This window comes from Chroicocephalus ridibundus, chromosome Z (genome assembly GCF_963924245.1).
Source record: "Chroicocephalus ridibundus chromosome Z, bChrRid1.1, whole genome shotgun sequence".
In the NCBI taxonomy this organism is placed as follows: Eukaryota; Metazoa; Chordata; class Aves; order Charadriiformes; family Laridae; genus Chroicocephalus; species Chroicocephalus ridibundus.
This window is the reverse complement of record NC_086316.1, coordinates 10,836,404-10,851,934: the sequence shown is the minus strand read 5'-3', so window position 1 is coordinate 10,851,934 and position 15,531 is coordinate 10,836,404. Positions and strand designations below refer to the sequence as shown.

Here is a 15,531-nt window from a genome sequence, read left to right as displayed (position 1 = left end):
AAATGATGTGTGCACTTATTTTACTGGGCTATCACTATCTTACTGCAGAAGTATCCTTCCCTTAAAATCTTGTTCTGCTGCTGATTTAACTAAAAGTCACGTGTCTGTTGCTGTCTTACATCTGTTATTACTTGAAAGTGAAGCTTGGAGCTGAGGAAAGGTTATAAGAGTGCGTGTGTGTGTGGTGGGGGGAACAGGACTGGCAGCAACTTCCTCAGAATAAGGAGTTGCATAGTGAGTAATCGAGTTCTGCATCTCTGGCTTGAACTGAAGCTGCCTGATGTGCCTCCAGATTATTTCAGTTACTGAAGGGCTTTTAACTTGCCTTTACTTAGTCCAGGAGCTTGGAAGCCACTTAATCCGTGTTGATTCATTAGCATGTAAGTAGACACATAATTTAAGAACTGATCCCTTTGGGGCATGCCAGTCTTTTGAATCATGTTTGGGTTTGACAATATCTTATGCCAGTTGCTATATTGCATGAGGTTCCTTTCAGTAGAGGTTTTGCCCAGCATAAAGCTGGGGTAACAAGGTGACCATTACCCAGCATCAGTGTCCCTACATCCCTGTAAAGCCTGGAGGAGTTGTGTGCTGCACTTACCTGTTTTTAACCTGTTAGAAGAGTAGTACATCCTGATGGTGTGAGTTGAAATGCCGGTATCAGCTCTTGAGTCATAGGTGTCCTCCCCTGAGGTCTGTTAAAGCACTCTGGGGACAGTAGGACAGTCTCCCAGAAGTCAGGGGCATCAACATCTGTTCAGGAGTGGTTTATTGTAGGGATTACTAGGAGTGTCTTAATCTTACATTATTTTTTTTTACAGTGGCATTTCTGTATTTAGTGGACTTTTACATAATACTGATCAGCTGGGCTGACACATCTTCCGTACCACTTGTAGAGCGAGTGTGTCCTGCTGACAGCCGTGCACGCACAGCTTGCAGACCGCTGCTTCATCAGCCAAAGTCACAGAACTGCCCTGAGGTTTCTGAATGAACGCACAAGGCAGCACTAATGGAAAACTGATGCTCTGCTTTCCTGTTCCGTGGTGAATGATGTGTCTAGAACGATGTGTTTTCATTTCTGCCCTGTTCTTGTCACTATTGCTAACCAAGCCAGTGGGAAAGGAAGATGCCCTGAGGGCTGCTGGTGTGCAATAGCCAATGCCCGTACTCTGAGAGATGATGCACTGCAGAAGTAACAAGGCAAGCTTCTTTGTCCTGGGTGAGAGGCTGAGAGGCCGGGGTACGCTGTCGAGTGGAAGCATAAATGAGATGCTTCCTGTAATGATGATAACTGCAGGGATTAATGGTTGGCAAACCTTCCACTTGGGCAGCTCAGAGAGTTGATAAAGACCAGTAGATGCTTTAGCTGGTGCAGCCTCTGTCACTCGGTCAGAATCTGAAGGGAGCCAGTGGTTGAACGTTGTTTGATGGCCACAATGCTGTAAAGAGCAACAAAAATGCAGGTTGCAAGAGAGCTAGCAAGCTACTTTATAAAACTACAGTTTGCTTTTTCCCCATCAGTTTTTTTGCTCAAACTTTGCTGGGGTGACTGGCACTGGCAGAGTGCTCATGCGATTCCTCATGAGGATCTGCCAGCCTCTCTATAAGTTACTCTCGATACAAGCAATGACATCGTCACCATTTGTCATCTTTCATACTTCAAGACTTAATCCCAGTGTTTGTGCTGATAATCGTGCTAACTTCTATTTGGAGAGCCTGTTAAAAAGCAGTGACTCACTGTTAGAGACAGCAGGGTTGTGCCTAAGAGACGAGTCACTTGTGTCTGGAAAAAGTGCGGAGGAAAGCAGAGCCAGGGCAATGATGAGTATGAAGTACCCTTCCCCACACTCGTAGTCCTGCTGACACCAGGTGTCAAATGTGCTTCGTGAGTTCAGAAAGCCTTCGGTGCCCTGGATGAGGCAGAGCTGATGGTCTAGGACCTTTCTTTAGCGTTGCTTTTTTTTCTTAAGTGATAACACTGAAGTCAGTGCCTTTAGACTTTCTACGATTATCTTTTTAAAAAAACTACAGCAAAACTTGGCAAGAATTTTGGCTGGGATCAGACATTAGCCTATCCAGTACCTGCCCTATATCTGAATGAAAATATTGTTGCAGGGGTTAATTAGTGTTATTATCACAATTCACTTTAACTTCATATGGGATGAGTCTCGCTGTTCTAGTAATGCAACGAGCTGGAGGGTCTTGGGGAGGGGGCAACAGGCAAGGTGGGAATTGGAGGGAGATCCCTCAAAAATTCTGAAATAGTAGATGGAGATGCTGTTTCAGCTTTTTCTCTTAAATTTAGTTGGTTTTTTGCTTAAAACTTGTTCTGGAAATTGTACCTCTCAGTCGCTCTGTAGCTGTACAGTCAGGCAAATTCACTGGATCAGAAAAGTAGTAATTTTCTTCACTGTGTGGTAATGGTTTCTCTTTGAAAGGAACACCTGAGGGAGACTCAGGTTATTCTTTTCTATCACAATGAGTATGTAACCCATAATGGATTTTTTAAAAAACGTTTTACTTTGTGTAGGATTTTTCCCTCGGTCTACCTACTACTATTTTTGGAATATCAAGCACTACATTTGTGTGAAGGCTTTGTCCCCTGGGATTATCAGCTCTTAAACACTGCCAAATATTCCTCCTACAGCAATTCATGTTACTTTCAACAAAAAGAAGATTAAAAATATTGACTAGATCACTTGCAGGTTTCATGCTTTGAATCTCCTTGACAGTTGTCAACTCATTTCTGCAAAATTTTTATCTTTTTCCAATTTTTTTTCTTTTTAAATCCAAATATTTTTTTTTTTAGTTTTCCCATCTGTATTATACACTTTAGACATAGAATAAAGACACATGGAGAAAATACAGGATCTCCCTTTGAACAAAACCCTTCCTAATTCCTTACCTTAAGGGGAGGAGAGTCAGGCAGCCGACTAGGAAAGACAAAATGAAACAGAAGCTGCTGTACCAGTTCAGTGTGTTTTGGTAGATCTTGTTGTAGAGTGTAGATGTCACTACTCCTGTGGTGACTAAAGACAGCTGCAGCAGGACAAACACCTTACCTGTAAAACAAGAACATAGTTTGTTACCTGGGAGGGAAAAAAAAGCCAGCCCTGGTACCTCCCTGCGGAATCCAGGATCACCGCTGCATGGAGGAGGGATGCGGTCATTGCTTCACAAGTGCCAGCTGGCATGAGCTTGCAGCCACTGCGGTTCTGGACCAGAATTAAATGACTTTTCCTTCTTTTAGGCATAGAACAAGAGATCCAACTAGAAAACTGTCTGTTTTAAACAGACTGGATATTGAGGTAGCTGCTTGGAAAAGCAGCATAAACTGGGCAGTAAGTGCTCCTCTCCACAGGATGTAGCAAGGTAGTCCTGGGCTAACATCTTCAGGACAGGAGAAATTTTAGTCAGGGTCTGCTTCTGCCCTAGGCCCCAAGAGTGGTCTGCTGGGTTGAAATGATAATAATGCCTGAAATCGGGAGGTGTGTGTCTGATTTGTGCCATGTTTAGGGTGCAGGAAAGGCATAAAAGGAATTCTAGTTGAACCAGCTTTTTTTGCTGAAGTGCACCCTTCTGTGTCTGCCATGGTAAATGGGGGAAGGGGAAGTAACCCAGCCCTGCTGGGATGTGCAAACTGGGAGCAAGGTCAGGGCTCTGTGCTGAGCTTGCTGCCCTGGCAGCCTTCTCCAGCCACACAGTGGCCACCGCTGAAGGAGGCAACGCTGCTACCAGGAGGCAAGGGCTGCCCTGCTGCATCATCCTGCTCGGGTGCAGCCTGTGTTGTGTGGCTCACGGCGGAGGTTAAAAACAACATTATGATTAATAATAATGATTAATTTGGGGTGTGAGCTGCGCTGTTTGTGGCAGGTGGGCAAATTTTCTACAGAGCACGTCGGGGAGGACAAGCAGTAGGAACGAGCTGGTGACAGAGCAGTGTGGGGTTCATGTAGCAGGAGGGAAAAGGGTGCAAAGGGTGGCTGTGGGAACATGCCTGGAGGAGGCACAAGCAGTCATGGGCTTGAAGTGCTATTTGACTGCATGGCCGGTCCTGTCTGTGGTGTCTAAATCCAGACCACGGTGTTGTAAAATGCGTACATTTTACTATTTTCTAATACAAATTTTAATAGGAAAGAATTTCTGCTCCTGATTACTAAAATGGGATAATTTTTATGCAAAGCTTATCCTTCCTTAGTCAAATCATGGCCTGACAGGAATGAATTGCCAGGTAAAACTTGGAGACGTGTTTAGAGAGCATAACTGAAAAAAGATTAAATAAATCCATCCTTCCCAAAACTGTAAGCAAAAGAAGCCAAAAAATGGTCTATCACAGTGCTTCAACCCAAGTTCTTGCTTCTCCTGGTTTTCCCGGCAGCACTGTGTTTTTGAGCAGCTCCTCAGGTATTTTCCCTGCCTTTGAGCTGCACACTGATAGTAGTCTCTTGAAGCACATGCTGAAAATCTTGTGAATAAATGATGACGCAACCAAGGAGAAGTTTGGATGTGACAGTCTTGTCCTGCAAGTTTCTCTGCTCCTCCCTTCCCGTTTGTGTTCTGTTTTTATTACGCAAAGCACAGATTGCGGCAATAATTTACCTTTCTCTTTGTACCTTAGGCTGAATGGAAGGATTTGAGGGTTTTTTGATCAGTAAGGTAACAAAAATACTTACCGTAGGATGATCCTTCGACATGCTTGGATAACATGGACCTGATGGTTGGTAGGGGGATGAGGGCAAAGAGCATCACTGCCCGTGCTGCAATGCAAGGAATATGTAGTTATCGTCAGTATCTGCTCCTTATCTCCAAACACACCAACCACTGCTTTTGAAGACTATGTGCCTCTGGCTTGGGCAGGGCCTTTGTTTCACCTTTTCTTGTCCCTTGAGGACCAGAAAGAACCACCAGTCTTTGGTAGGAGTGTAGGTCCTCACTTCACTGAAGCGATGGTGGATAAGCCACCTTCTGCTCCCACTAGCAGAGGTATTTTCCCCAAACGAGCTGTGGTCTCTTGGTCTCAGCCTGAAATTCTGACATGGATGGAATATAGCACTGTCCTTTGAGATAGTGAGGCCAATGATTTTGAGTCTAACCAGCAGAGAGAGGACCCCATGCTACCCAGCATTGACAGCAACGGTACCTTTGTAACACTATAGCTGTTTTCTATCTTGGTGCTTCTGGCTTGCAGTATTTTAGGCTTTCTCCAGTGTGAAAACTTTTAGGGAACTGGAATTGCCTTCCTGTCAGCATGGCCAACCTCAGTGAAGACTTGGTCCACGTCTAGTGTACCGAGGTGTTTCTGCAATGCAGGGAATAAGCATCCTGCACACTGTGTAGCAGCATGCGTTCATGATGGATGCAATATTAAACCAGCATTTTTTAAATTTTTTATCTTTTGTTACCCAGCCCGACGCCTAAACAAACAAAATCTCAAAAATTGCACTCAATGTTTGCACACAAATAAAATAACCTACTGTCTTTCCCTTTAGAATAACTTTGTTTGATTTTCAATTTCTCATTCCCTGCAGGGGCAGACAGACAGAAAAATCGCTTCAGGCCGTTTCTCTTAGATCGTTTCCTCACTTTCAGAAGCAAAACCTCAAAGCCATGCAACACACGATACTCTGTCAGATATAAATCATTCACCTCACCGCCACAATGGATGCAGTTCCTGGGTTTTGTTTTCTTTGTTCCTCCAGAGGCTACCCCCAACAATGAACTTGCCTTTCCTTCCTCGTGGGATGCTGCCCCATCTACTGTTACCCGTCCCCTGGTGGTTTATACGTAGTGTAAGATTTGTACACGACATTCTCATGATATTTTGGTTGCTGAAGCAGCTCCAGTGTTTCACTATTAAGTTTCCCATTGACCATAAATGCCGTAATGAAACAAAAATAAATCACATCTTAAGACATTCGCTTAATAGTAATTTCCAATTTGTTTCTGTTGCAGCTTAAGCCTTACCTCACGAGAAGCAAGTGCTTCCCATTAATGCAGTGGTGTGGTCTGACTAGTACAGGTATCCAGCAACAATTCCCCCTCCCCTGTGGCGTGAGCATTGTTCCCCTGCTATGACCAAGTGATGAGTTACACGTTAATCAGGCTTAAACTAAGCCTCGGCAGGAGTGTATGCCTCCTCTAGATACTGTAGGGTGCTGAGTACAAAGTGAGATGTGGGGAAAGGGGAATGGTGATGTGGCCCTCTTGCGAATTGCTCGTTTTCTGAGCTCCCTACTCCAAAACTCATGGTGAAACAGAGCAAAAGCCCTTTTCCTGACACTAAAACATCCCTTTCTCACTCACTTGCGAGAGTGGCCGTTCAACTCACCGATGTAGAATAGGAACGTCCACCGCACGAAGGCCATGATGAGGATGCCAGCACTGAAGGATATCACTCCGATCATAATCATGGTAATGTCCCTCAGATATTTGGAGAACACAAATACCCCTAGGAAGCTGGTGATGAAGATCACGTACCCAGCAGCATTGCCATGGCCAATCTGTACGGCATTCCAACTTAAAGGCTCCCTGAGCAAGAAGAGTGGGAGCACATTCATTGCACCGACCACGGCAAGGTCATAGAGGATTGCTGCCACAAACAGCATGATGATGGTGAGTTTTGAGGGGGATACTGGAGTGGAGCTGCTGCTCTCCGAAGGTTGGGAACTCCCTGCTGCTGCTTCTTTGTGGGCTGGTAGCTGGCTGCCCACCTCCTCTGCGCTCTTGGCTTTGGCTGGGCAGGAAGCTGCTGGCTTGGGGACTGTCAGGACAAAAATGCTGTAGAGGAGGCAGAAAGCATAGCAAGCAATGCTGCAGCCCACCAGCACAGTGCCCTCTCGATAGCGGTCATTGAAGCCAACAAATAGGTAGCCAGATGCCATGCTTCCCAGAAAGCCAGCGAGGCCATACACCAGCTCAATAATGATGAGACGCAGAGACCTCCTGCTCTCGGAAGAGCCCAGGGACCCCAGAGCCATGACACCTGCCCAGAACGTGGTGAAACCACCCGTCAGCCCATTGAGGGCAGCAGCCCCGTACATCACCTCGATTGGCCAGCCCAGCAGGATCAGGAGGAGCAGGAGAGTTTTGGAGCCCAAGTAGCCAAGAAGAGGGAAGCAGATGGGGATCTTCCGATGCACCCTGTCCCCTAGTTTGGACAAGCCATAGGCTGACACCAGGGGGCTCAGGCCCAGGACTAGGTTGTAGATGATATAAAAATTAGAGACGGCCTTCTGCTGAGCATCTTCCAGTGCATGGGAGGGAGCAGTGGAGTTGGTCTGATTGTAGTAGTTCTTCACCACCAGCAGCAGTGCTGTGTCGTAGAAGGCGCTGGCCACTTGAGAACCTGCAACCACTGGCTCAATCCACGTCCTCATCACCATCACCCCCACCATGCTGCCGGCGACCACCTCTTCTTGGGGAGAGCTGTTTTCAGGGAGATGCACAGGAGGAAACGGCTCTTCAGAAGCTCTGCTCTGGAGGCATGCTTGGAGAGGAGCAGCGGAGGGAAAAACAAAAGGTCAGACGGGCTGCAGAGAGTCAGAGAGTTGTGCAAGAGATGATCTGGCTGGGAGGATATTTGCACCTCGCCTTGCTACGTATATGCACGCACGCACATCCCTGCAGTGCTCTGATCTCCAGCTCACGCACAAGAGGCTTTTGTAGAGCCGGAGAACGCCCTGCACTCGCTGGCCGCCGCTGCTCCTCTTCCTGGTGCAGTTTCAACAGAGGTCAGATGACCCAGGGGAATTTCACTCTCCTAGTTTAGGAAGTGAAAATGCCCTGATCAAGTAATTGCTGCAATTTGGAGTCGTGGTTTGTTTTTTCTTTGGTTTGTTGTTTTGCATTGGTTTGTTTGTTTGTTTTTCCCTTTTGGAATCCTTCACATGCCAGAGGAGTCTCAAGGTGACTGTGGGGGAGCGGGGGATGGGTGTGTGCTTTTTTGTCAGGTAATTTTTGAATTCCCCTTACCGACGGCTATTTTCTCTTTCTTCTACACAAATATGTTGTTGGCTCTTTTGCACTTACCTGCTCCCATCCGCCCTGTTGCTGCATCGTGCCCCTTATGTCATCGTTGTTTCAATAACATGGTCAGGAAATTACACCAAAAAGAAATCAAAAGGGAAAAAGCCTAATTTTAGTAACCTGCGTCCCACGCCGGCCCCTCTGCCTGCTGCATCCTTTGGCTTTACAACGTGGGAATTTCCAAGAGGAGGGGAAAAGTCCCACTTTATCCAAAAGGCATTGATGACTGCTGAGCTGGAGGCAGGGGTGGGTGAGAGACCACCTTCAGGGAAGCCTTCTCCAGTCCCAGATCCTCAGGGCAGTGGCCGTGCCTCTGAGGAGGGTCAAGCGAAGTGACCCGCGGCAAGCAGCTCAGGGTCCCAGCGGGGACGGCGGTGTGGCCAGGGGGACGGCTGGCCAGAGGCACAAGAAGCTCTTGGAGCAGAATATGGCGCAAGCTGGCTGCCAGCTCCGAGGAAGATGCTTGCGGTCCCAGCTGCAGGAAATACTCGGAGGATATTTGGCAGCCACAAAAATGCTAACTTAAATGATAATGATCTCATTCTGCACTGGTTTAATGAATCATAACAGGCAGAGTAACAGCCTGTTCCAGGAAGATTTATGATGGTTACTTTAAAAAATAAATTAATGATTAATTTGTAAGAACAATGTTAAAACCTCCATCTGTTGCACTCTGTGTTGATTCAGGTGACATTTACTCAATGCCTGTGTACTCACGGCTCAAGAATTTAATTTTTTCACTCTTAGTTCAGTTGTGCAATAATTTTTGTTTTATGTTTCAATTCAAGGAAAAAAGGTCCCAAGTACTAACAGGGAAAGTAGTGGGGAATTGTCTGCTAGAATGATTTGCTGCTAGACAATTTCAGTTTCACCACAGAATTTGGGTTTTTGTCAGGCCAAAAGACTCCTAGACAGCTGTAAAATATAATGTGGGTTGTTCCAACAGTTGGCTTTCCCCCCCCCCCCCAGATTTTCTGCAAAAGGCGTTTAGTTTCTTTAGTTTTTATTCAGAAGTGGGACAAATCTTTTTCTCCAAACCCTGGAGCATTTCCAGAGGATGGAAATTCCAGACAGCCTTACTAAAAACCCCAAAGCATCAGCCTGTGACCAATTGAGGCAACAAACGCAACCAGAGGAATTGCCACGTTTCGTGTCACCCGGGGAGCCCTGTCTCTTCCACCAGACATTAGAAGGAAAGATAAATGACTTTGTCCCATTCAAGCTGCAATTTGGGACGTGAGTTATCTTGGAGTGCAGAGGTATGTTACAGGCACTATGCTTGAAAGACTGCAGATCTGCTCAGCTCTTAAATAAGGGATATTTTTCTTCCACACTTTGTTGCATATACAGGCTGCTTGGCTTATTCATCTGACACTCTTGACATTTAGGTGATACTGCGTTATGCTTAATGCTATTCCGGCCTAGATAGCTAATGAACTGTGCTAAATGCCATTAGTGATCTCATGAATTACATACGTATTTCCAAGATATTCTGAGTGTTCATTCACATTAAATGTACTTTTTAGAACTAGTTCGCATGGAAGGATGTAATTTCACGTCAGTAATTGCAAAACAGTGAGTGCTAAAGTAAGAGTTTAACTCAGGCTCTCGAATATTTCCCACTGCAAAATGCTTTTCATGAATACCATATTCACTTGATGCCACAAAGACTCCAAAATTACTATTCTTTAGCATCAGCTTTTCCGCGGGGCCCAGGTCTCATATTACTAATATTTATAGGGACATTTGCATCCACTTTAAAATAAGTTTGTGTGGCATAAACACCATGGAGTCTTAAGAGAGTGGCCCTTGACATTTAAGAAAAATGCACCTACAGAATCACTGAGACTAGTCGAAAAGCAAAAATACACTGGCGTAGCCTGCTGGAAAAGGAACACGTTGTTTTAGGGCACCCCTCTCTAGAGCCATCTTGTCTGGAGGCCCACTAGAGGCCTCCATGGTGTACCATGGTCCACCAGCTCGTGAACATTTGTCAGTCTGGCCAAATAAAGGTGTTTAATATCTCCCTGTGGCAACGTTATACATTCCTATGGAGAATTGCTTTTTCTTTTTTCTAAATGATTTATGACAGTTACATCACTTCTTCTTTCTGAACAGGGTTGCTGTAGGGATTTCAGTATGCCAGGTCAGCCAGGCTTGGCGGGTACCAGCATTTTGGAGCTTGGTCTTCAGCCCTCCTCGTCTGAAGAGGTCCTTTTGACATCCAGCACTGTAACCCGTCATGGGGATGTAAACCCTTTTATTCTCCATCACCTAAGCCTGCTGATGGGATCTGTGATTTACAGTCTCTGGCTGGAAAGATATTTCGCCTCCAAGGTGGTGAACCAGCTCTCTAACTCCTCTTCCTACTTGGTACATGCAGATCGTCCTGATGCACGCTGCGGCTTCGTGGTGGTGCCAAAGCAGGGAAACATGACTAGAGTCTGGGAAGAGCCCAGGTCTGAGCCAGGATGGAGCTGTGGTCTCACTGCAGCACCGGAGAGAGGGAGGGCTGGTTGAAAACAGTGGGGAGAAGCATCTATTTTGGTGATGGCCTGTTTTCCTTCAGAAAATAGGTCTTTGTCATAAATGACCACAGACCATAATGCCAAGCTGTGCTCTTTCTCTCTGTGGTTTGGGCGGTTGGCTTCCTCACTGGCTGGTGTTTAATTATATATTTCCCCTGCCCTCACAAGGCCTGTGGTTCCGCTTGCAGAGCTGGGGAAGATGAAGGGGAGCGGGGGCTGCACAGAAAGCTGGCAGCGTGGGGTAGGGGGAGCGGCTGCTGGCAGCTGCTGCATCGCCACAGGGATGTGGCACCCCTGTCCAGGGCAGCTGTCTTGTGGGATCCGGAGCCACCAGTGGCAGACGCTAACACCTGGCTGAAAAAGGCCACCCTGTCAGCCTTGTTTCAGTGGCTCTGGAAAACAACATCCAGGCTGTTTGGAAACTCATGATGCTGGTGCCGGAGTCTGTAGCACAACAGGTGGTTAAGTCCACCATTGCCATAATAAAACACAGCACCATGCCCTCATAGGTGCACCCTGAAGTGTCTCAGACACTGAGACCCCTGGGCCATCAGTCTGGCATTCAGGAGGCACAGCACCACCAGAAATGTTGGGATCACCTATGGGGACGTCTGCTCTCCTCTGCTGCTCGCGGAAGGAAGAGGAAGCCCAGGCCACACCAGTGCAAGCACATGGCGCCTCGTTCCCCCATGCCTTGAGGCCTCTTCTTTGCCCCACAGGAGCAGAGCCCAGGGCAGTGTGCAAGCTGCAGAACAACTGGAGAACGGATTAGCTCCATGGAGAGACCTCATGGGGTGCACTGACGTGAAGCATGGTCACCCCATGCCAGGGCAGGGGAGGTCCACCATCCTTCCCTTGGAAGAAGCTGGCGTTCCCCACTGCTTTGAGAGCAACACAGGAGAGCAGTGACGGGCTGGAAATGGCAGCCTCTCCTTTAGGACAGACACTGGCTGACCAAGCAGCTCCAGAAATCTGCGTTGTCTTGCTTTCACCCCCAGATGTCACATTTTTGTCTGTTTTTCTGATTTCAGAGTTTCCTGCTTACCTGGTTGGAGTCTCCTGTGGGCTTCTCCCTCTGCTGGAAAGACAAAACCCAGCATCCTCGACACATTCTTTTTGCTGAGTTGGCTTCTTTTTTCTTTAGCTTGAGGAAATTAGGTGATTAATAGTGCTGACAGCTAACTGTATGCCTTAACATTAATCCTCTCCATGGAGGCAAGAAGAAAAGCTTCTTGAGGTACCTGGTGCTTGCCTGATCAGCTGGACCACAGAACAAATCCTGCTGTCGTTCTTAGATAAGCCCCAGATAATCCGGGTGCTAAATGATTTTTTTTGTGTGTGCGCATCCTCCATTTCATTAATTTTAATGTCTTTTTAAAATTGTTGTCAGCATATATGGGTTTGGCACGGAAGCACTGCGAAGTTCAAGAGTGTGCAGGCAGCAATAGACTTGAGAAATGGGATGAAACCTACAGTTTAAGCAATCTGATGTTGAATAAAGCAAAAATGGACAGTCTGGAAAAATGAAATAACCATAGCAAAAATATAACTATTAAAAAATCTCACTACTGAATGAGCTACAGTGAATAATCTGTAAAAACTCGGTTCAAAACCAAAAACTGCCCTCCCCTTCCCAAGTGCTCTCCAAAGCTATTTAGAAATAATTTTGGTTTTCTACTTCACATTTTCATCTTTTATGTAAGTCTAGAAACTTTTATGGCAATAGTGAATGGGTACTGAAAAGCCCAAAACCACTTTTAAGTAATAATAACTTTGAGAAAAAGAATTAAGGGTGAGTAAAAGCTCTGTAGAAGAAGGATTGTGTTAGTAAATTTGACTTGGGATTTATGAGATTGGAGAGAAACAGTGTGTTAACTGTGGATGTGAATTAGAGGAAGAGTATACAGAGAGCATACTGGAAGGGTTAATGTGGAAGAAAAAAGGAGGAAAATATATTAAGCTATGCGTCCTTGTGGAGGGAAGGGGGAAAAGAAGAAAAGAAGAGCAAGGGAAAGAGAAGTGCTAATTTATCAGGGTTGGTAGGACCCCTGCTAGGTAGCTCAGCCCCAGCCAGGCGCAATTTGAGGGAATTAGTATTTCTGCATAAGCCTGTGGCTCCATGGAGGTAAGAACAGTCCTGGCAGAGGACATCGGGGCAGGGGAGAGAAAAAGGATGAATCCACCCCATTTTCCAGGGTGAGACGTGGACACAATCAAAAGCATTATAAATGCTAAAAGATAGAGGCTCTTCCTCTTGCTATGTATAAGGGATAGTGCTTTTTGAGGAGAGGAGGGAAGGTAAAATATTTCTTTAAATCTTAGTTCCTCTGGAGACACCCTTGCCTGGTTATCCAGCTGTTTTCCCCTGGCAGATCTCAGGTTAGCCCTCTGTGTGACCAAATTTACATTTTAAATGCAGGTAAAGCAAGAGCTGAAGCCATCGCCTGCAGTTAGCCTCAGTGATATCCACCCCAGACATTCAGCGCAGGCAGATGGTAACACTCCTCACAGCCTCTCTCTGTGTACTCTGCTGGGCTACGTCCTGAGCGCAGAAAGTGGCGAGAAAGATTAACTATGGTTTTAGTCACTTGGGTGTTTAAATTTTCCAGGCTATTCTATGCACAACATCCTGTCAAACACATTCACGTCATTTGTTTAAAAAACCCCAAGAAACCGCATACACAACCCAAAAGTTGCAGATGCTGCAGCACACTCTGGTGACATTTATGAGCCTCGCCACCCTCTTCTTCCACGTGGCAGCTCTTCCATTGGGGGTGTTTACTGAACCTCTGCAGCTCAGAAATAAAAAACGCAAGAAACTCAGTAACAAGCTCCCAAGCCCTTTCCTTGTACACAGAGCACTATCTGCTCAGGGCCGGGCAGGTCCTCCATGGACCAGCCCCTCAGGGCAGCTGGTGGTGGCTGCCAAACCCAGCCCAAGGTGGTTTCGGGGTACGGGGTTGCACAGCACTGCGTATCGCTGTTTGTCTCACTGCAAACACTCCCCACCGCTGGCTGAGGACTTCCAGGCAACCTGGCATCACGAGGCACTGCCGGGGAGGGATAACCCTGTTTTTTAACACGTGCTGCAGCCACGCCTGGCTAATTATCCAGGTTGCAGCCTGAGGGTGGGGGCACCTGTTTGGGCTGGTAGGGTGGAGAAGTCCCTGGGACAGCAGGGAAAGGCACCAGCATCCTCCATGAAGAGCAAGAGAAGGAGAAGTGCTGATTTTTCCGGGTTGGTGGGACCTTTGCTAGATAGCTCCATGAAGGTGCCTGGAAGGACACAGGGGACCATGTCCATTCCCACTTTGCTGCAGGGCAATAGTAGAAAATGGCACCAATGGGGGTAACCTTCTTCAGATAAGAAAGCAGAGGTATGCCTGGGTGGGCAAGCTGCAGCCTCAGTGCTGGAGGAGCGCTCCCTGGAAAGCAGCGAGGGCTGCTGAGGCTCTGCAGCCCCATGCAGACTTGTCACCTCCACTGGACACACAGGAAAGATGTGCCTGGAGTTCCCCAGGCCCACAACTCTGCATCAGACAAGGTGCGCCAGGAGAAAGGTCCAGTCTCTGGAGAAAGATCATGTAGATAGGGCATTGCAGGTCTTTTTGCATGCTACTCAGGAGAATTTTAGCTAGCACCCTACCAGGCAGCTAGTGAATGAACAGCCTTGGCAAATTTTGTGTATCCTTAGGACTCCATCATGTGTACAAAAAAGACATTAAAAGAATTAAAATATTACACCTCTTCTCCTCTCTCTGAAGGGTCCTGTTGTATCTGCAGGAAATTTTGGAGTTGAAAAGCACTATTGGGTAAAAGGCACCAGGGAAACAAGAAAGGCCCGGCAGTTTTCCAGCAATGTTGTTGCTGCTAACTTTTTCCAGGCGGCAATTTTTCAATGTCTACCAAGCATGAATAAATATATACACCACTGTACATTTTAAGCTGTGTGGCAAGACAGCTGCTGTAGCTGGTGTTTGTTGTTCCCTTGCCCCTTCATTTCAGCACTCTGGGGTATGCAAAGCTCTGCTGAAGTAAGACTTCGCTTTTATGCCCTGTTGCGTAGTTGCTGAGTTGCCCATTCCGGTCAAGAGCAGCACTGCTTCTTCCCACTGCACCCTCTGCATTTCTTGGCGAGTTCCGCTGAGTTTCATACCTCCTGATAACTGCACGTGGGCAATGGGGAGAGATCTCCAGACCACTTTGCCCATTTCAGCATGGCTTTGCACAGTGCACCTCGGTCACCAGCTGAGTGCCAGTGATGCCCTTGAAAGGAGGACTGCCAGCTGCAGTCACCTCCTGAAGGACTGCTAATGCCTCATGAGCTTCCCAGTTGTTGCAGGACCTGAGACACTCCTATCTGCTGAAAATCAAGAGGATGTGGCTGAGGGCCATGTCAAGTGCATGTGCTTCCCTCCAGAAGACTTTGCTTTTCTTGTTCTGCTGTAGATGAGGCTGCTTTGCTGCTGCAGGGCTTGGACCACGTGCAGGTGATGTGGGCTCCTGCCTACCATTTTCATATGTGATGCACTTCCACACCATCACTTTCCAAGGGTCAGTAGCTATCCCAGTTCAACACCTTCAGGGACTTTGTGTTGGATGTCACCTCCAAGATGCCAGTGGGAGCTGTTACCCACTAACAAGTCATGTCTGGCCATGAGCTTTCAGGCACCCTCTGCAAGGACACATAGCCAGGGCAGCCTAGGGCAAAGCGGGCAGATGCCTACAGAGTAAACTGAGAGAGTGACTTCCCCAACATTTAAAACCACTCTGACTTAATACTGATTTAATACAGGAAGGAACAAGAGATTAATCAAGATTTGAAAAATAAAGCCCTTTGTGGCACTGAAAAGCTGTTTTGATCATTTAATGCTGTGGCATCTTGATAATAAATTCCTTGGAAACATCCTGCAAAGCTTAGACAGACTATATCGACGTATCTTTTAATTTATAAACTTAAAGAGTCTGCATGTCAATA

At 46.8% G+C, this 15,531-nt stretch overlaps 1 protein-coding gene across 1 annotated transcript; it reads right to left on the bottom strand.

The window, feature by feature from the left end:
* Window positions 1–626: 626 nt before the first annotated feature.
* On the bottom strand, window positions 627–7,696 carry SLC46A2 (solute carrier family 46 member 2). The gene is made up of 4 exons (XM_063320234.1): window positions 6,329–7,696; window positions 4,674–4,757; window positions 2,906–3,062; window positions 627–1,439 (listed from the first exon to the last, which is right to left on the bottom strand). Exons 1-4 carry the CDS (start codon window positions 7,392–7,394, stop codon window positions 1,382–1,384), a joined length of 1,365 nt encoding a protein of 454 aa, XP_063176304.1. The 5' UTR covers window positions 7,395–7,696; the 3' UTR covers window positions 627–1,381.
* Between the last annotated feature and the right edge of the window lie 7,835 nt (window positions 7,697–15,531).